The sequence below is a fragment of the Pelobates fuscus genome, chromosome 1 (genome assembly GCF_036172605.1).
Source record: "Pelobates fuscus isolate aPelFus1 chromosome 1, aPelFus1.pri, whole genome shotgun sequence".
Taxonomy (NCBI): Eukaryota; Metazoa; Chordata; class Amphibia; order Anura; family Pelobatidae; genus Pelobates; species Pelobates fuscus.
In genome coordinates this window covers 459,014,584-459,035,983 of record NC_086317.1, presented here as the reverse complement: position 1 = coordinate 459,035,983, position 21,400 = coordinate 459,014,584, and the positions used below count along the sequence as shown (strand labels likewise).

Sequence of the window (21,400 nt, the reverse complement as noted above, 5' to 3'; positions counted from 1 at the left end):
GATGCTCGCCAACCTATGTATTGAATGAGCATCATGGGAAATGGAGTTTACAAGAATTTGTGATGCCAAGATTAGCTACCAGCGGTTTAGTAGTAATCTTCAAGAACCATATGAATATATAGAGAAACACCAGAAAGAAATACAATTGCAATTGGCCACATTTTTGCATTTTAAGTGCAAAACAGAGGATTCACAAAAAATGTGGTTATTTTGAAGACATTTTCAATATTTATTATGTCTTGTATTTTTTTTTGCAACACTTTAGCATTTGAATATCAAGTCATCCTTAGCTTAATTTGTAAGATTAGTGGACCACAAGATTCTTTATTAAAAAAACTTCTGCATCTGTGACATGTGAAGCAAGTAACAAGAGACGTGTGCTAGCTGTAAATGAGTTGAGAGGGGGAACACGTCAGCCGGCATTGGTTTGCGAGGCACAGACAGATGAAATGCTGGGTGTTCGGAACAACGGAACACAAAGAGGAAATGTTAATTGTGACGAATAATCCTGAATTACTTAAAGTCTATGTAGTACAACGCATTCCCCTTAAAAATAAATGTTATCCTAGCTGTGCAGAGTTTTAGGCTAATTGTTCTAAAATGAGCCAAATGTATTTTCTAAACATGCGCTTAAATAATATAAACAGGAGAGCGTAGGCAGCAAAATCAGTTTAATTGGTATTATCTGGTTATTGCATTAAAAATATATATATATTTTTATTTATTTTTTATTTTGTAGTATGTGCATTTTCAAGTGTGATTCTTTGTGGCCACGGCCATGTCTCTTCATAATAATCACTAGCAAGAAAGTGATCATTTCTTCCATTAGGTAGATATTTATCTTGTGTAGCTGCGATAGTATAAGGGATGTAGGCAGTGATAAATGAAGAATTGGTGAGATACGGCAGCTCCGTACAAAGCATAACAACCTTAATTAAAGCATGGAAAGAAGACGAAGGAATGACTACACTGAAGGCAGAGAGGTTTACAGAATGGGAAATGGTACAACAGATAGGAAAATGGCAATTTTACAAAAGACACAAGAAGCAACATATAGGTAAGCGAGGACAATGCATAGGAGAGAGGAGTGTGTGAGCAGGTACTTTAGTATATGGAACATTAACACATGGAATACTGGGGAAGACAGAGGGAGAAGCATGGAAGAGAACAGGAAATGAAAAGGACATTGTGTAGTACAGAGGACAGAGGGGAACACAGAGGATCAATTATATACATAGCTATGGAGTAAGGATAGTAATTAGAGTAATAATATTAATAATACAGATAGTAATAAATCATTGTCTGGATTTGTAGAAAAGGCCATAAACGTTGCTAATCTCTGCTCCTAAATATGACAGTATCTGCAAGCCCTAATTATCCCATTCTTGGCAGATGACTTGTCAGGGCAGTCATGATGTAAAAGGATTTGCCCAACACCTTGTCATGAATGTACAAGCACAGAGGTTTCCACTACCCATCATCAATTCAATGTGCATACAAGAGGGAGAGAGACTGCCCTTCTCAAACCGATAAGGCTCAGCTTCTCTTACTTTCATTCCATGCGTGATTCCTTCCCTCCATTATTCCATTTCTCTATTGAGTCCTGAACAATATGCCTTTAATTAGGCTCTTCCTTCCTTTCTACCATTAAGGGTATAGCACGACTTATAATACCAACCATATTCACCAACCTATCCATTATCCACATGCTGTGAGCCACGATCATAAGAACAGTATTTATAATCTCCATCCACAATATTATTGGTTTCAGCGCTGCAAAATATGTTGGCACTTTATAAATGCCAGTAATAAAAAAAAAAGTTAAATTTGTAACTACCGTAACAACTACAATTTATTGCAGTTATGATGCAAGGTGCCTTTGGGTGAAATCCCTTCTTTATTGTTAAACCATTTTTAAGTGTTTTAACAAAACCTGGGTCTCTCCCGACAACAAAAACTAATGCCCTCTGCTTCAGCAGGGTAATGCAGATATTTTATGTTTGTAGTATCTACAGAAATGTGGACACCAATCAGTGTTTGAGTCCTGTGCAAAGTCACTACGATTGCCATTGAAATTAGTAAGTATATGTATTGATAATGCAGAGTTTAAACTTCCACAATATCGCACTGCAGACTTTGGCTGGACTTTGGGTGCACCAGGTTTTATCAAAGCACTCAAAAAACTGGAGGCACTGTACCCAAAGAAATACTTGCATCATTCCCATCACGATGTGCTGTATTGGTCATGGTGCTTAGCATTTCCCTTTAACTTGCGTTCTCTGTAATTTTAAAGTTTGAACTAAATATTTATTATATGGGCTGTTCTGTTCTAAGAAGATTTTAATAGCAACATTATTTTCTTTTAGGTTCTGATACGAGTTCTTGATAACAACGACAATGGACCAGAGTTTTCCCAGTTAAGTTACAATGCCATAATCTCGGAAGACATTCTCCCGGACACTGAGATTCTGCAAATCAAAGCTACTGATAAAGACGAAAATCACAAACTAAGTTACATAGTCCATAGCAGCATTGATCCTATCAGTATGAAAAAGTTCCGGATCGATGCCAGCACAGGGATGCTTTATACAGCAGAAAGGCTCGATCACGAAGCACAAGCCCACCACATCCTTACAGTAATGGTAAGAACTTTTTGAAGCCCCTCCTCCAATACTAACCCACGCAATTCCTCTTGTCTGTTATTATTCATGAAAAAGGTTGTTGGATGGATGGTCCTACATCAACCTTGGACAGATCTATTGAACAAAAATAGATCGTCCCATCATTTAGTTTAAAATGTTGATAACTAACCTATCCAGCTGTCTAGAACTATAAATGCCTGAATAGGCTTAACAATTCTCACAGTTAAAATACATAGAGTGCCAGAGGTTATCAATAAGGGCTTAGACAAGCCAACAATAACATCAAACATGACTCTATGGTAAATAAGTAAGAAATTCAAGACAAAAAAAATACATTTTTTTTTTTTATTGACTCCATTCTTTAGTTATAATTCAAAAACAAGATGTTTCCTCCAGTTCTCTCTCTCCCTTTTAACAATTAACAATTCCATGTGTATATTGCTGCATTTAATTGTGTCTGCTGAGTGATATGAGCATGTATAGCAACTGGAGCTACAAAGGTATACATACAACAAGAGGACATAGTCTTAAATTAGAGGGGCAAAGGTTTAAAAATAATATCAGGAAGTATTACTTTACTGAGAGGGTAGTGCATACATGGAATAGTCTTCCAGCTGAAGTGGTAGACGTTAACATAGTAAAGGAGTTTAAGCATGCGTGGGATATGCATAAGGCTATCCTAGCTATAAGATAAGGCCAGGGACTAATGAAAGTATTTAGAAAATTGGGCAGACTAGATGGGCCAAATGGTTCTTATCTGCCGTCACATTCTATGTTTCTATGTTTCTTCTTGGGACCCAGAGAATTAAAGCTTTTTGCAATACAAGACTTGTGCTAGGCATCGATCCTTAAATATTCATCAAACTAAAAACATTTCCAACCAATCACCGTGTCTTTATTTACATGGGGTATATTTTTTTAGAAAAAATAATATATTAGTGTTTTTTGTTGTTTTTTTTTTACCATTCTATGCTTCCCCGTAAAGACATGTCTGCAAAAATGCTTACTTCATTAGGATAAAGTAATGTGCAATGATGTCTCTCACATACTTATATTGCTCACAGTTGTTTCTTCTTGATACCCAAATTTTTATTGGCATTCACAAAATCCAGCTTTGCTGTTATTGTCGTAACCTGCTTGATAACTGAATTCAAATTAGGTTGGCTGGAAAAGTGCAGTTCATTTTGTATTCACTTAGTGAATTTGACCTTTCACTATAAAAAAAAACAAAAAACGCTTAATCTGAATATACATTTGTTAGGTAAACATAATTTGATAAATAGGCAAAGGTGACTCCAGCGAAGTCAGAAGAACAATGTATTCTCTGACAGCACAGAGAAACACTACGATCAGTACAAACAACGCAACAGTTTATTTGGTTTCTTCGTTCTTTATAGTCAAGATTTCAGGTTTGTCCACTACAAAAAATAAATAAATAATAATACTACTAATATTAATAACGTATCAAATCATACTGCTAATATAAGTATATGACAAGATGTTATCTTTATGAAATATTTCTAAATTATACATCAACAAGAAAGACAATTTAAAAGTCAGAATTTGGGGAATTAGAATGAAACCTAATAATATGTGGTATGGATCTTTGTAAAATATGATTTATATGTATTGAAATGCAACAATACTTTACATATATGTGTTTTTTCCACTTTATCAAGTAAATTGGTGATTTGATTTCCTTTTTTTTATCTAATTAAGTGCTAAGTGGAACAATGACTAAAATCAGGTTGCTATTATCTTGTAATGATAATTGTCTAATTTTGCTTTATAAAAGGTCAAAGATCAAGAATTTCCATACAGGAGAAACCTGGCTCGTGTGTCAATCATTGTAGAAGATGCCAATGACCACAGTCCATATTTTACCAGTCCTTTGTATGAAGCCTCGGTGTTTGAGTCAGCTGCCATTGGCTCGGTAGTTTTACAAGTTACTGCCTTGGACCGAGACAAAGGAGAAAATGCAGAGCTTATTTACTCAATAGAATCAGGTAACGTTGACAATACATTGTAGACATATCCTCATTCATTATTGAACACTTTTGCTATTTTTCCATATTTTCAGATTCTACTTACTAGAGTAGCACTATGTTATTAGAATTCTTTGGATTGGATAGTTGGGGTGGGGAGTGTTAAACATCACAAATATGTGTTAAAAATATATATTTTTTAAAAAGCTCAGAAAGAGAAAATTAAGTTAGACTACCAAGAACTAGATGTGTATATACTTTCATAGTCTCTTACACATTCTCAAATTTTTTTCTACGCAAGGATAGATCGAATGTTATTTTTATTTGTATACGTTTGAATAGTCGTCTGTTTTACATATTTTTCCTAGATTTGAGTTCTCTGTATTCTTCTTTTTGTGGTTGTGTGGTTTTTTTTTTCATTTCTTTTTTCAACATCTTTGCATATTTGCAAATGTTATCTTAAAAGCTAACACTTACACATGCACCCACATTTCACACTTTTAACACATTTTGCAAAAACAGTGACATTTGCAAAATGTCAAAAAAAAATAATGTGAAAGCTCTCTTCGAAGCAGGCGGGAGGGGTAAACTAAACTGCGAGATAAAAATGTATAAATAAGAAGAAAAAAATCACAATTACTTTGAAATATTATATATACCTCTATATCTCCAAATCAACAGGATAATTACTTTATCATTTAAGCTGTAGTCAACTAGAGAACTCAACATATAGCTATCAACATATTCTAGGAAGACATTTAAAGACGCAAGTAAAAATATTATGTTTGTATTTAGCTTAACTAAAATTCACTTACAATGTATTATTTTTATTTGGTACATTTTTTGTTTAGTTTGGTGTGCAAATATCAGTCTACCATCAAAATGCCTTCAAGTAAGGCCCGTTGAGTGCATTTCTTGATAATGAACATACATTTCCCATGATCCCATAAATTCCCATGATCTCTCTCACATTCAATCCACGTTGAGCCCTTTTGTAGCCACTGTTGAATGAATGATATATTTAATGCACCCAAAATATGCATAAAAAATTATTCTCATTTGAATTGAATGCATTCACTGCAAATCCCTCGGCTTTGCAATTTTTGCACTGAGCTCTGTCCAGATCAGACAGTGGAGATATACCGATTAATTTCATAAAGAGCTGAGCACTTCCGGTAATTGACAGATCCGTTCACGTTCACAGTTTTGGAGTGGAACTGTAGACAAAACACTGTATGAATGCAGCTGTAGCTTGGGAGGAATATGTGTACAGAATGAAGAGGACATGTTTGTACTTGGATGGACAGAATATGACATTTGTCACTGAGGGAGTGGGCTTGAAGCCTCAGTGATTTTTGGTCATTATTGCAGTCTTACATTTGTTCAGCAAGAAAGAACAGTACATCATAACTCGTGCAAGGATCGTAAGTTCTCATGGTAACCAGACTGTCTATTTGAGCATTAAAATCAGAAATATGTAGAAATACGTTATTTGTGCCCCCATAAAATGCAATAAGAAGAAGGTGAATGTTAGTACAAAACTCAAGTTTCTTGAAAGTCAACAAGAACTAAATCAGGATCCACATCTCGGTGTCTGCATGTTAAAGTGTTCATATTAAAAAAAAAAAAAAAAAAAGACCCAACATACCAAACCAAACTCTTCAATCAGACTCTTCAAACTTCACTACCAAGGGTGCGATCCCTAATATCACCTGCTGTTTTGATCAAATGATTTCAATGTACATTCATTTTGTACCTATAAGTATGATACATATAATTTGACTAATAGTATTTCAATTAATGGGTGCTATGGCACGCACACACATCGGGGGTTAGCTTTTTAATTAAGACTTACTCATTGAAGTACTGTCACTTCCAAATATGTTTTTATACTTACCTATCTCTAAATTTACAAAAATATAAAAGGTGTGAAAAATAAAACTAATTGTAGAAATATACACCTTTTTATCCTTTAACTGGGTGCTTCTATCTGTAATCACTGTTAGAAACTCAGTCTTTTGCTTCTGATAGTCAACATAGAGAATGGATACAGGGGAAAAGTGAAATGAAACAACGTTTCTCGTTCTGCTCTTTATCAGTAATGTTTGCCCTGGCTTAGTCTTGTCTGAACTGGAATTAGATACGATTAGCTAAGTCTCTCATGTAATTTTAAAAGAAAATGGAGCATCTTGTGAAAATAAAAGGTTAACACTAGTTATAGGTGACTTTCAATGTTTTATTCAATAGGCATAACTTCCAGACAAGTGACAGTTTCCCTTTAACCACTCTTACTGAAGCCACCAAAATGTTGGCTTATAAAAACATGCAATATTAATCTAATATGTCTTATTAATTAGTTAATGAATCTGAAACGTTAATTAAATTACATTTTAAAAAACCAACAACAACTCAGCAGTGACCATTATACTTTTGGAAGTGGGGGGGTACCACACATGCTCTGTTGCTCACATATTGTATAAGTCAGCCAACCAGTCCAGGATGTGAACAGCACAATAGACATAGTATTTATATATCTTATATATTCCAGTGGTACTTAATAACCTCCTGGTCCACTGGTAAAAATTACCCAAATACTGCCTGGAACCAAGAAATTTTGGGATCTCTATAAATGGTTCCCCACACATGCAGTGAGGATGAGTGGAACTTTACAAAAGGGTAGAACCACGTCATCAAGCCTTCCTTGGTTCAATGGGAGTTGTGAGTCCTGGTCATTTAGGAAAAGAGATATATTCGTTTTTAGGTTTTTAATTAAGCTGTTGTGTGGGGGGGTCATCGATATCACTGCTTCTTTTCCTTTGATGTTGGTCTGCTGAATTCACGTTAACCCACGGCTGGTCAGGTATTGGGGATAAAAATCTGCAAGTTGTACTGTGCAGTTGTAGTCCCAGTGCACACTAATCCGTAGACATGGAAGGACATTAAATCAGATGGAAATAAAGCATTATGTATGGTTAGTGACTTCAAAAATAGCAGGTGATGTTAATGGAGTGTGCTAAATTGATTTCATCATAGAAAGCATGATCTACAAATCTATTATGTAATCGAGAGTCTCTGATCTTTAGTTGCTGCATGAGATGGTAAAATGGTTTTATATTATTTGACCCCTTTACGTGACAAATGTCTTGGTAAATTATTTCCATGAAGGTGTTAATCCTTTTGTGCACTTTGTGCCAAATGTGCAGTCAACGTTTTGAATTAACTGATCAATTCCACTGAATAACAGAAATGTAAATAAAGTACTATTTTTTATAAACTATTTTAAGATTTTGATAATGAAATTGCCTGTTACTTAATCCATATTCTGTAGCCTGATAGACACAGTACTCTACATACAGGTGCAGAAAGACCTAATTTAAATGGCACTGTCACTTGTGGAGTCTTTGCAATTTTGTGAAGACCTCCAAGGTGACATGGGTGAGTTCCAGGTGTGTATCTAAATTATGTACAACTATTAGGTAGTTTAAGTGTATAGATACTGGTTAGAGCTTCCATTAACTTGAATAGAACTCATTGACTCTTCAAGTGAAGAAAATGTCGAGGATGAATAATTAACCTTTTCATATATAGGAGGAGTGAGTGATTTTGAGTGTGTTGCTACGAGGCATTCCAGTCACAAGGGTACATTATATTGACTTAAGCCCTCCTCAGGGTGGAACTCAGGCTGGAACTGCTGCAAAGCCACTGCCGCAGAGACATACTAGGAATGGCAGATGGATCACTGTAGGATTTGGTAGACTTAGAGTTGTGGATAAAAGGCTTATTGCACAGTCTGTTGCTCTACATAATTCATTTTCTGCACTTTCAGAGTGTAATGGTGTTATGGAGACATGCACTGAGACTAGTGGTGTTGTGGAGAGAGGAACTAGTGGTGTTGTGGAGAGTGGTGTTGTGGAGAGAGGAACTGAGGCTAGTGGTGTTGTGGAGAGAGGCACTGAGGCTAGTGATGTTGTGGAGAGAGGCTTGGAGACTATGGTAAGGCCTAATAGAAAGCAGCTGTTGTTGGGGGATTCCATCATAAAAGGTGTGGAGATGGACAATGGTGGTCTTGTGAGGTGTCTTCCCGGAGCTACTGCTCACAGAGACAGGAGACGTATCTGTAATATTGTTAAGCGAGCAAAGCAGGAAGGGGAATTGGATGTACTTGTCCATCTAGGGACAAATGACTTGGCTTGCAATGAGGTTTCAGAGGTTAAGGAAGTTTTTAGTGTTTTTGCCAATGATATACGGCAGGTTGCTTCCACACTGTCATTCTCTGAAGTTCTGCCTGTGCATAACACTCAGAACGACAGGCGGATGCATATTAGGGACTTTAACTTGTGGCTTGGTGAATGGTGTCGGGAGCAAGGATTTGGCCTTATTTCTCATGGTAGCTCTGTTTGGAATGGAAAAAAACTGTACAAAAAAGATGGTTTGCATCTTTCTCAAAAGGGAACAAATGTTCTCAGTGAGCAGTTCAGAGGTTTTGCTAGGATGTATTTAAACTAGGAGGGGAAGGGGGGGGCAAAAGGGTGATAAAACATCAATCCAATTGTTCCCCAAAACAAGGACAGAAGGTGCCTGTAGCAAGTGGGTTAAAAAATGATAAGCTTAGAGTCATGTCTACAAATGCTCGCAGTTTAGGGAATAAGATCCATGAACTTGTGGCAATAATGGCAACTGATAGTGTAGATTTAGTCGCTGTTACTGAGACATGGTATAATGAGAAAAATGACTGGGACATAGCAATACCAGGGTACTCTTTATATAGAAAAGACAGGGAAGGCAGGAAAGGGGGAGGGGTAGCCCTGTATGTGAAGGATAGCATAAAATCTAGCCTAATAAAAGTTAGTGAGGTGAACATAGAGTCCGTTTGGGTTACGTTAGAATTTGGTAATCACACAGTAATTCGTGTAGGTGTGATTTATAGGCCCCCAGGACAAATTGAAGAGTTAGATAATCTACTAGTTGAGGAAATAGCTAAAATGACAATGAAGGGGGAAGTTATCTTAATGGGTGACTTTAATCTTCCTGATGTGAATTGGAAAACAAAAATAGCTGCTTGTGCCAGGAGCACACATATTTTAAACTCCCTACTGGGATTGTCTCTAAAACAAGTCGTTGAGGAGCCAACTCGTAAAGAGGCCATACTAGATTAAGTGTTAACAAATGGAGATTTGGTATCCGATATTACTGTAGGTGAACGTTTAGGATCCAGTGATCATCAGTCAGTGTGGTTTAATATAAGAACAGTGACTGAGTCACACCACACAAAAACAAAAGTTTTAGACTAGAAAAACAGACTTTTCTAAAATTAGAATATGTGTAAAGGAGTCATTATCAGACTGGAGCAACTTAAATGGCGTCCAAGAGAAATGGGATTATTTAAAAGTTGCACTACTGAAGGCAACAGAAAATTGCATTAGGCTTGTCAGTAAAAGCAAAAAAATTAAGAAACCACTGTGGTGCTCCGCAGGTGTGGCCAAAATAGTAAAAAACAAAAAGTTAGCATTTAGTAATTATAAAAAAAAACAGAGTGAGGAAGACAGAATTATCTATAAGGTTAGGCAGAAAAAGGATGACATCATTTGCACAATCATTTTCACAAATTCTCATTTTCAGTAGCATATCAATGAGTGGGACAGGAAGATGTTCCAGGCTTAAAGTGGCAGTGTGAGGGAGAAACTGGGGACTGAACATCATAACTTGCATTCTCTCCAAATACATTGCAGACTGCTTGCTTGAATATTGGAGTAACCTTGACAGCCACAAAGAGGACCACAACCTTGTAGAAAAAAAATTAACATTTCAAAAACTCTCAAGACAACACCATACAAAATTAATTATGGGCTTTCATAAAAGGAGTAATTGTGGTATGGAGTGTCGCTAAAAATGATGAGGGGTAAACAGAGACACAAGGGGTGGACTAACAATATTTTTCCAAACTCCAGTAAGTTGCCAAAATACAATTCTGCCATGGGTGCCAAATACCCAAGCTAGCTACAACTCTGCTCACACTCAGCATAATAACATTGAGAAATGTCAGACATGTATTTGTGAATGTCACTAGAGTAATTTAAATTGCACAAGCATACAAACATTTTGATATTTAAAACACAAAACAGCTGTAGCCCTTTTCTAAGCTATTCTTACTATCTGGCTCTGTATGTATTTATGTAATATATCTATACCAATCTTGATAACTAAGATCAGCCATCATCAAAAAAATCTGAATTTGAGAAGGAAACTTGTATAGAGATGTGATTGCTATATATATTGCTTTCTATTCTCCTGGGTGCAATTTTTCTGCCCTATGTAATTCTGAATTCTGCTCATTTATTTTCCTGCATCCTCTCTGCTTGACAGCCGTTTCATGAATTTGTTACGCTCTAAGGAAAGATGTACTTTCTCACATTTCATCTCAACTCTTTCACAAAGTCTTATAGCAAGACATTGTATGCACTACTGTGTGTGTGTGTGTGTGCGTGTGCGTGTGTGTGTATATGTATATACAGTTGCAAGAAAAAGTATGTGAACCCTTTGGAATGATATGGATTTCTTCACAAATTGATCATAAAATGTGATCTGATCATCATCTAAGTCACAACAATAGACAATCACAGTCTGCTTAAACTAATAACGCACAAAGAATGAAATGTTGCCATGTTTTTATTGAACACACCATGTAAACATTCACAGTGCAGGTGGAAAAAGTACGTGAACCCTTAGACTAATGACATCTCCAAGATCTGATGATCAGATCAAATTTTATGACCAATTTGTGCAGAAATCCATATCATTCCAAAGGGTTCACATACTTTTTCTTGCAACTGTATACACATGACATGCTGTTATATTAATATTTCAGTGTGTGCAGTGGGACCCTAATAATATATGTTTCGGTCTGCCTGACATTAGTGGGGGTTACAATTCCAAGCAGCACGTCCCTTTTAATTCAGCCCTCTCGTGAATACACCATAGTGAGAAGGGCTCACAATTTTGTCTCCCAAAATCCTTCAGTTGTGCAATGATGGCTATAAACACTGGGATATAGCAGGATTTGTCCGAATTAAATCGCTGTGGCTATTTCTGCACCAACAAGTCAGATTTATAGAAAATATTAGTGTTTAGGGTTGGACTTAAAGGATCACTATAGTGTCAGGAAAACAAACTCGTTTTCCTGGCACTCTATAAGTCTTAGGTCCCCCCACCCACAGGGTACCCCTCCCACTGGGCTTTATCCAGTGCCGGGCTCCCTTGGCGCTGGTGACCTCTCCTCCCCCTCCGACAACAGCTCACGAGTGACGCCGAATGCGCATGCGCGGCCAGTTCTGCGCATGCATTAAAAACGCCCATAGGAAAACATTTCTCAATGCTTTCCTAAGGACGTTCTGTGTGCTCAAGGCGATTTTCGCATTGAGCGTTGGGGAAGCGCCCCTAGCGGCTGTCAGGAAGACAGCCACTAGAGGCGGGATTAACCTTGCAATGTAAACATCCGAAGGATTAAAACCTGGGGGACCTGGCACCCAGACCACTTTATTGAGCTGAAGTGGTCTGGGTGACTATAGTGGTCCTCTAAGGCTGAAGCACCTGTTTTGTTTTGTCACCTAGAAATGTCCCTGCTGTTCACTCATTAAATCAACAATCATTTTGGAGTTGCAGATATACGGTTGCAGCATCCAAGTGTTTGTGTGGGTAATAAGTGAAATAATTTTTTAATTTTGATATAATAGTAACAGGGGTTGAAGTAAGGTTCTCAAACCAACCTTTGGCAATAAATTAAAGGCACTTCACTTTTAGCCTTGCAGAAATGTGACCACCACTATGAACTGTAGTTTTAATGCTGCTTATGGTGTCCTCTTAACTGTAAAAAATTGGATTGTTTTAAAAAAGCAATAAGCTTGTTCTCACGACTTCATTTTTATTTTTATATTTCACGGATATCTATATTTTTAAACAGTTTAATGACATAGTTTTTAATGTTTTTGAAATAAATTGTTACGAATGACCTGGTTCTTCATAATTCAGAAAGCAAATCATCTAACACAAATGAAAAAAGTAGCCTACAATTCATCTTGTAAAAGCATGGCCTCACACGTAGAGAAAGAGGCTTTGATATTTAATTTCACATGACCTGATTTTACGATTGTTATATATGATCTTAATTTGTTTTTGTTTCTATTTCTAGGTAATACTGGAAATACATTTAAAATCGAGCCTGTTTTAGGCATTATTACTGTTTCTAAAGAGCCTGAAATGTCATCAATGAGTCAGTATGTTCTGTCGGTGAAAGTAATGGATAGAGGGAGTCCACCACTTTCTGCAGCTGCTATTGTCAGAATATCTTTAACTATGTCGGATAATTCACACCCCAAGTTCACACAAAATGAATACCAAGCTGAAATTAATGAAAATGCAGATGCGGGATCATCAGTAGTCTTGGTTTCTGCTATCAGCCAGTCCACATTGGTTTATGAAATAAGGCTTGGGAATTTAGAAGGAGCTTTTTCCATAAACCCATACTCTGGAGTCATAACAAGTCAAGCAGACCTCGACTATGAGAGGATATCATCTTACCAGCTAGTAGTCCAAGCAACTAACATGGCGGGAATGGCTTCCAATGCCACTGTGAACATTCAGATTCTAGATGAGAATGATAACCCACCTGTTTTTCTCAATTCTCAGTATGTGGGCAGTATCAGTGAGGCAGCTCCAATAAACAGCATTGTCCGTAGCTCAGACAACAATCCTTTAGTGATACGAGCAAGTGATGCTGACAGCAACCAAAATGCACTTCTTGTCTATCAAATTGTTGAATCAACTGCTAAGAGGTATTTTACGGTGGACTCAAGCACAGGTGCTATTAGAACTATCGCATATTTAGACCATGAAACAATAGCTCATTTCCATTTTCATGTTCATGTAAGAGATAGCGGAAGTCCACAGCTTACAGCAGAAAACCCAGTAGAAGTCACTGTTGAAGTAACTGATGTCAATGATAATCCTCCAGTTTTTACAGAGGCTGTGTTTGAAACAACATTATTGTTACCAACTTATGTTGGGGTAGAAATACTTCAGGTTAGTGCAAGAGACCCCGATTCTGCAATACCACCTGAGCTAATGTATACTTTAACAGAAGGAAACATGAACCATTTTGTTATCGATTCCATCAGTGGTGTTCTCTCCATAAAAAATAGCAGTTTATCTAAAGATCACTACATGTTGATGGTCAAAGTGTCTGATGGTAAATTCTATAGTACTGCAATAGTGACAATACTGGTCAAAGAAGCAATGGACAGTGGTCTTTATTTTACCCAAGACATTTATTCCACATCTATAGCTGAAAATAGCACTAATATTACTAAAGTGGCTGTTGTGAATGCTGTAGGCCATCATCTCAATGAACCTTTAAAATATACCATATTAAATCCTGGAAATAAATTTAAGATCAAGGCCACTTCAGGAGTTATTCAAACCACTGGAGTTTCTTTTGACAGAGAAGTAAAAGAACTCTATGAGTTGGTAGTTGAGGCGAGTCGTGAACTGGATCTCCTTCGTGTTGCAAGAGTCGTGGTCAAAGTCAACATCGAGGATATCAATGACAACATTCCTATTTTTATTGGACTTCCGTACTATGCTGCTGTTCAAGTTGATGCTGAGCCTGGGACAGTTATTTATAAAGTGACTGCTATTGATAAAGACAAAGGAAAAAATGGTGATTTGACATTTGTTCTTGATAACGACTATGGTCATTTTGAAATCGATAAGCACAATGGGAGTGTAATGTTAAAAAAAACATTTGATTCAGATCTATCAAACATTGAATATGCCCTTGTCATAATTGCAAAAGATGGTGGTGATCCTGCTCTGTCTGCTTCCGTGGAACTTCCTGTAACTATCGTAAACAAGGCAATGCCAGTGTTTGATAAGGCCTTCTACACCATGTCTGTAGATGAGGATGTAGAAATGCACACACCTATTTTAAGCATTAATGCCACAAGTCCTGAAGGTCAGGGTATTATTTACACCATAGTTGATGGGGATCAATTCAACCAATTTAACATTGATTTTAATACTGGAGTTATAACTGTTATAAGTCCTTTGGATTTTGAGGTCAACCCTTCTTTCAAGTTGACTATAAGAGCAAGTGATTCACTTACAAGTGCTCGAGCAGAAGTCATCGTGGATTTAAGTGTTAATGATGTTAATGACAACCCACCAGTTTTTCAGTTTCCATCTTATAACGCAACTCTGTCTGAAAGCTCACTGATAGGGACCCCAGTCTTGCAAGTTGTAGCTACCGATGCGGATTCTGATAACAATAAGGTGATAAGGTATCAAATCATTCAGGACAATTTTAACAATACAGATTCATTTCACATAGACAGTACAAGCGGCCTAATACTAACAGCACGGCTGTTAGATCATGAAGTTTCCCATCAAAGCAGCTTAAAAATCAGGGCAACGGATAATGGATTCCCAGCTCTCAGTAGTGAAGTGCTGGTTACTATTTACGTAACGGACTTAAATGACAACCCTCCTGTTTTTAATCAGCTGATTTATGAATCGTATGTCAGTGAGCTTGCTTCTAGAGGACATTTTGTGACCTGTGTCCAAGCATCAGATGCCGACAGCACTGACATTGATAGATTAGAATACAGCATTTTATCTGGAAATGATCGAGTAAACTTTATCATGGACAGTATAAGTGGTATCATTACTCTTTCCAACCATCGAAAGCAAAGAATGGAACCAATGCATAGCTTAAATATCTCTGTCTCCGATGGCCTGTTCACAAGCACAGCTCAGGTGCATATAAAGATTCTAGGAGCTAATCTTTTCAGTCCTGTTTTTGCACAAAGTGTTTACGTGACGGAAGTCAGAGAAAATTCTGCCATTGGAACAAAAGTCATATATGTGAAGGCAACGGATGGAGACTCAGGCATTTATGGACATGTAAGCTACACCATAATAAATGACCATGCTAAGAATAGATTCTTTATTGACACCTTGGGACAGATAGTAACAACAGAAAAACTTGACAGAGAAAATCCTCTGGAGCAGGATATCAGCATATTCCTCAGGGCACTTGATGGTGGAGGAAGAGCTGCTTTCTGTATCGTGCAGGTGATTCTGGTGGATGAAAATGACAATGCACCACAGTTTAAGGCTACAGAGTATCGAGCAACTGTTAAAGCTGATGTTGAGAAGGGTCACCTGGTAACACAGGTACAAGCCTTTGATTTGGATGATGGAGCAAATGCTCGTATTACATATTCACTTTACAGTGAGGCCTCTGTGTCTGTTGCTGACCTCCTGGAAATAGATCCTGACAATGGGTGGATGGTTACAAAGGGAAATTTTAACCAGTTGAAAAATACTGTGCTTTCATTCTTTGTCAAAGCAGTAGATGGTGGCATTCCAATGAAACATTCACTCATTCCGGTATACATCCATGTGGTACCTTCTGAAACCATCTTACCTACCTTTTCCCAGCCTCAGTACTCCTTCACTCTCCCAGAGGATTCTGCCATTGGAACAACAATAGACACATTTTATATTTCACCTATCCAAATGGCTGTTTTTGGCACTGTTAATGGTGACTTTGCTGAAAATAACAAAGACAATATTTTTATCATAGATAAAGACATGGGGGTGTTAAAGCTAGACAAGAAAGTTGACCATGAAACAATACCTATCTTTCATTTCAAAGTGTCAGCAACTGTGCCCTTGGATAATATTGATGTATTCATTACTGTTGATGTAGAAGTAAAGATTTTAGATTTAAATGACAACAAGCCCGTTTTTGTATCCACACATTATGAGGCCGTAGTAATGGAAGGAATGCCAACAGGAACAGGTGTAATCCAAGTAAAAGCTGTAGATGCAGATGGGGGAGCTAATGGTCAAGTTACTTACAGTCTTGTTTCAGAAAAAGAAGAAGACAAACTCTTTGAAACATTTACAATTGACATGAACAGTGGTTGGATAACTACACTGAAAGAGCTGGACCATGAGAAGCATCCTGCATATACCTTTACGGTAGTAGCATCAGATCTTGGAGAACAGTTATCTTTCTCTTCTACGGTGCTAGTTTCTGTTCTGATCACAGATGTAAATGACAATGGGCCAATCTTTGAATATGATGTGTACAAAGGATCTGTGAAGGAGAGCGAAACCCCTGGAGAGGTTGTTGCAGTACTTAGCACATGGGATGAAGACACATCAGAAGCAAATCGACAAGTGAGCTACCATATAACTGGTAAGTTTAAATAAAAAAATGTGTTTGTGTGTGTATTTGATCATGTCATCAAATCCTGTACAGCTTGATGATAATACCTCTATATTAATTTTAATTTTATTTTAGCATGCTCCTTATAATAAAAATAAAAAAGGTGAGGTAATGAGGAGGGAGAAACAGGATGATCATGTCTCTTTGGGCTCTAGGTCAGGATGTCATTGTCATTAGGTAGATAGATCTAAAACTTGTGCAATGTTACAATGTTTTGTGACATAACCTTTGGCTTTTTTTTTAACAGACATTAATTGTTGCAGAAAAATACAGTATATTGTTGGTAATGGGGCAGTACTGGAGCATTAAAAAATCATTAACAAAATGTACTTTTAATTTAGATTTGTAAAATGTAACCAAGTCAATGAGTTTTGGAAAGACCTCTTTTATATATGTTAGGATGTATTGGTGGGGAAAGGGTTAATACGTTTTCAAATTCCCTTCAACAGATACAGAGAAAGTTTAATTATAACTGGGCAGAAAGAGGCCTAACATATCTAGGGGTACAGCGTGCAGTAGAACAGAAAGAGATATATAAACTAAATTATGGAAGATTAGTAGAAGATATACGTAAAGATCTTAAAAAATGGGATATGCATTTCTTCTCTATGATCATAAAAATGATGGTACTCCCCAAAGTTCTTTATTATTTTCAGATATTGTCCGTATTAGTACCGGGGGAGTTTTTTTTCCGGAAAATGCGTTGTTTGTTCATTTTTTTTTCCTTTCTTAACTATTTTCTTTTCTGTGTTGTATAATCTTTAGGGTGGATAAAGATATAATTGGTAATATTATATTATTGAGTAGTGATATTGTCATTAACACATGACTTATGTAGATATAGTTTGGCTGTGGCAAGGAGATATACGGTGATAATTACACACGGATTTCAATAATAATACCTAATAGTCAGGGAGACGCAAGATAATGGTCTCTCTTCATACCCTTTTTTTATAATTAGCAATAATTAAAGTAATACATATGAGGATTTGGTAATTGACAATCTCATTCATAGATAAAGAGATATGAATCCTACACCAATTTCTGATGTAATAAAAAAAAAAACCTTCAACACTTCTGAAGCTTAAAAAGGTCATGAAAGGATATTCAAGTTTGGCTTTAAACAAATATGTAAAGCACGCACATAAGTTATGTTCGATCTATCAGCTGGTACAACAAGGTTAGGAATCTGGCATCTGTGCCTAGCCCGAGAGGAACACAACATTTAAAGTTGTGAAACATAATTTGATTTCTGACGCCTGGTCTGCTTGTCGGGAAAGTCACAGTATACTTGCTAATTGAATCATCCAGTTAGTGACAGTAAAATGTCTTGGCGCTAGGTTTCATTAAGAGAATGACAAACATTGTCACATCATCTACTGCTGAATTCCAACTCTCATCTTTATCGGACTGCTGTATCACATTCTCATGGACTATTCCAGCAGGTTCTCCTTGAATTCTGTATTGGTGAGTGTGTGTTGCAGAACATGTGTGACCGCTAGGAGATCTATTGGTAAAATAAGTTGAATGGAGCTGTTGTTAAAGTAACATTCGTAGCAGTTTCATTCATGTATTTTCATGAGTGAAACTGCTTGAAGGCTGAACGACGTATCTCTTAAACCTCTCCTTGGTAGGTGTTTATATATAGATATACTCAGCAAGTCAAATTAATAATTGGAATCCCAGCAGATACACAAATAAACATTTTCATGAATTAAATTCTGCCGTTGCAGAATTCATTTTCTGCTGTTGGAGAATACATTTTCTCTAACTTTAGCAAAATTATAGGAGGAAAAGTATATATTTTTAACAATACGTGAGATGTCTATTTAGCCAACACAATGTATAAATTGCACAGGCTCACTTTAAAGGGAGAATCATTATTGGAAGTTATAAATTCCTAATATACAATCAAGAATTCTATACAGTTTGTTGCTTTGTTGAAAACATCTAGAATTAATAAAAAAAAAAACACATAGTAACAATAATTAATGCAGAACAAATGGCTGAATGCAAACTCAGAAATAGTATATTAAGTGACGATTTTTAACATATGGAAGATTTTTTTCCATATGTTCGTGGCCATTTGTCCTGCATTTATTTTCTTAATTTGGTAATCGAGATGTGCTATTTTCTCCGCAAGCTGTTAAATTGTAGAAGATTGGGCATATGCCCAAGATTTACTTCCCAAACTTTGTGCTTTTGTACATATTATCTAGGCCTTGATTTAATATTGTTGGATAAGATTTTAAATTATTTCATACTTTTAGCTAATATTATCGATAAAAAAATGATTTTGTAGAATGTTGATTTTTTTTATATACTGATATTTGTTTTCTGTGTGAATTTTTTTTTTGATATTTTGATATTTTAAAATAAATTATTTGAAAGGTTTATCCAAAAATATAAACTAATTTGAGAAACATAGCCAACAATGTAAAAGCAAGGCCTAAGAGTGGAATTCCATCTAATATGCTTTTCTGTTTTATTCATGTATTCTGCTTATCATCATTTTATATTGGTGATTTTTTTTTTATGTTTCACTAAGTGTTATTCGTGATAAATAAATATTTGCACTTCCAGTAAAGTTTGTGCTAATGGTTACTATTGACTTTATAGTCCCATAGTGTTGCTCACTAGAATTATCACATTTGTATTATGGTATACATATTACAAAATATATAATAATTTAAAATGCTATGCATTTAAAGGGACAGTATAGGCAGCCAGACCACTTCAGCTCATTGAAGTGGTCGGGGTGCAGTGTCCCTGTCAGTTCAACCCTGCAATGGTAATTATTGCAGTTACCGAGAAACTGCAATAATTACTTTTGCAAGGTTAACTCCACCTCTAGTGGGTGTCTACCTAGGCTTTAGATAACTTTTGGTTCCCTAACTGACACTGGACACTCCATGCATGATGACACCCAGCTAAAACCCCATAGGAAAGTCTTGATTCAATGCTTTCCTATTGGGTTGTTCCAATGCGATTGTGGTGCTCTACACACATGCGCATTATGTCCACAATGTTGGCAAACAGTGTGGGAGGGGAGGCATAGCCTGACTCAGCACCGAGGGACATTGGTGCTGGATTCAGGTAAGTTACAGAAAAGTTTTTAACCATTCCTGTACTGGGGTGGGGGAAATGCGAGGGAGGCACTTTTGGGTACTATAGTGCTACGAATACAATTTTGTATTCCTAGCCAATAGTTTCCCTTTAATGATAAAGTAGCTTAAGATAGTATTTCTTAGGGCGGGGAAAAAGGGAAATTAAGAAAAACCCATTATGACGTCTCCAAATTTGCTTTCTGTCTGTGAATTGTTCTGTGCATATTCCAGATAATATCTGAAATGATCTAAATTATCTAAATGCCCCTGTTCTTTCTTGAATTAGGCAATTTTATCCACTCTTTTGTTTTGAAAATATCAGCCTATGTGAGTTAAAACCTTTTTATTACCGCACATTTTCTATCATACACCCTGCCCATTATCTGTTCCAGGATGATGTAATTAAAAAAAAAGATGTAACTTGTAAGCATTTTTTGTCTCCTATTTATTCTTATTAATTACTCGACATCCTGGCCGAGTGTTGACTCAGTAATAATAGATAATGAATATGTGGTTCACACAGTTTGTCCTTCCTACTGCTTTACTGTCAAAATGCTTATTGTTCCTTCCAATAATTAAGTTAATTAATGATATGAAAATACTCAAAGCTTTCCTACATAAATATTAAGCTTTTAAGGTTTTAATCTAACTTACAATACCAATATTCAGATTGGTATCTAAAACTTTTAATACTATTGGATTAATGAATGTACAATATTTATTGGAAAAACACAGACTATTCACGAATGGGCACTAGTTTATCATGGGGGCTGTTGATATTTAGGATTAACAATTGGAAATGAAAATCCATTTACTGATGCTGAATAATTGTTTATAAGAATAATATAACTTTATATATTATCTGACACACTATAGGTGTGAGATTATATTATACTGTTTCTGGACCATGATTGGCATGAGTGCTACAATTTGGACAAAGCCCGGATTAATAGAATATAGAAATTTATTATATATATATTTTTGTTTTTGTTGTTGTAGGAAAATATATTTTACTTTATACATTCCCCTTTCTATGCTCTACTAGGACCCTTTTATGCCCTCTTTACAACTCTTTACTGTCTGATTATTATTATTAGTAGTAGTAGTATTTGTATAGCGCCAGCATATTCCGTAGTGCTTTACAATATTATCAAAGGGGGAGATTTAACAATAAATGAGACAATTACAAAAACTTACAGGAACAATAGGTTGAAGAGGGCCCTGCTCAAATGAGCTTACAGACTATAAGAGGTACATAACAGGACAGGAGGTAGCAATTTAAACAAGGTGGAGTGAAGCAGAGCTGGAGGAGAGAGTGGAGTTCTGCACTTTAGGAGAGAGCAAGAGACAGGTATGTAAGGTAGAGATTACTCTGCA

At 36.4% G+C, this 21,400-nt stretch overlaps 1 protein-coding gene across 1 annotated transcript in view; it reads left to right on the top strand.

Annotated features, from left to right (window-relative positions):
- Positions 1-21,400, top strand: part of FAT3 (FAT atypical cadherin 3) — a 445,851-nt gene that overhangs the window by 318,749 nt on the left and 105,702 nt on the right. The window contains exons 9-11 of the mRNA XM_063430785.1: positions 2,367-2,642; positions 4,438-4,648; positions 12,813-16,886. Of these exons, the coding sequence (XP_063286855.1) occupies positions 2,367-2,642; positions 4,438-4,648; positions 12,813-16,886 (4,561 nt within the window). The remainder of the gene's footprint in view (positions 1-2,366; positions 2,643-4,437; positions 4,649-12,812; positions 16,887-21,400) is intronic.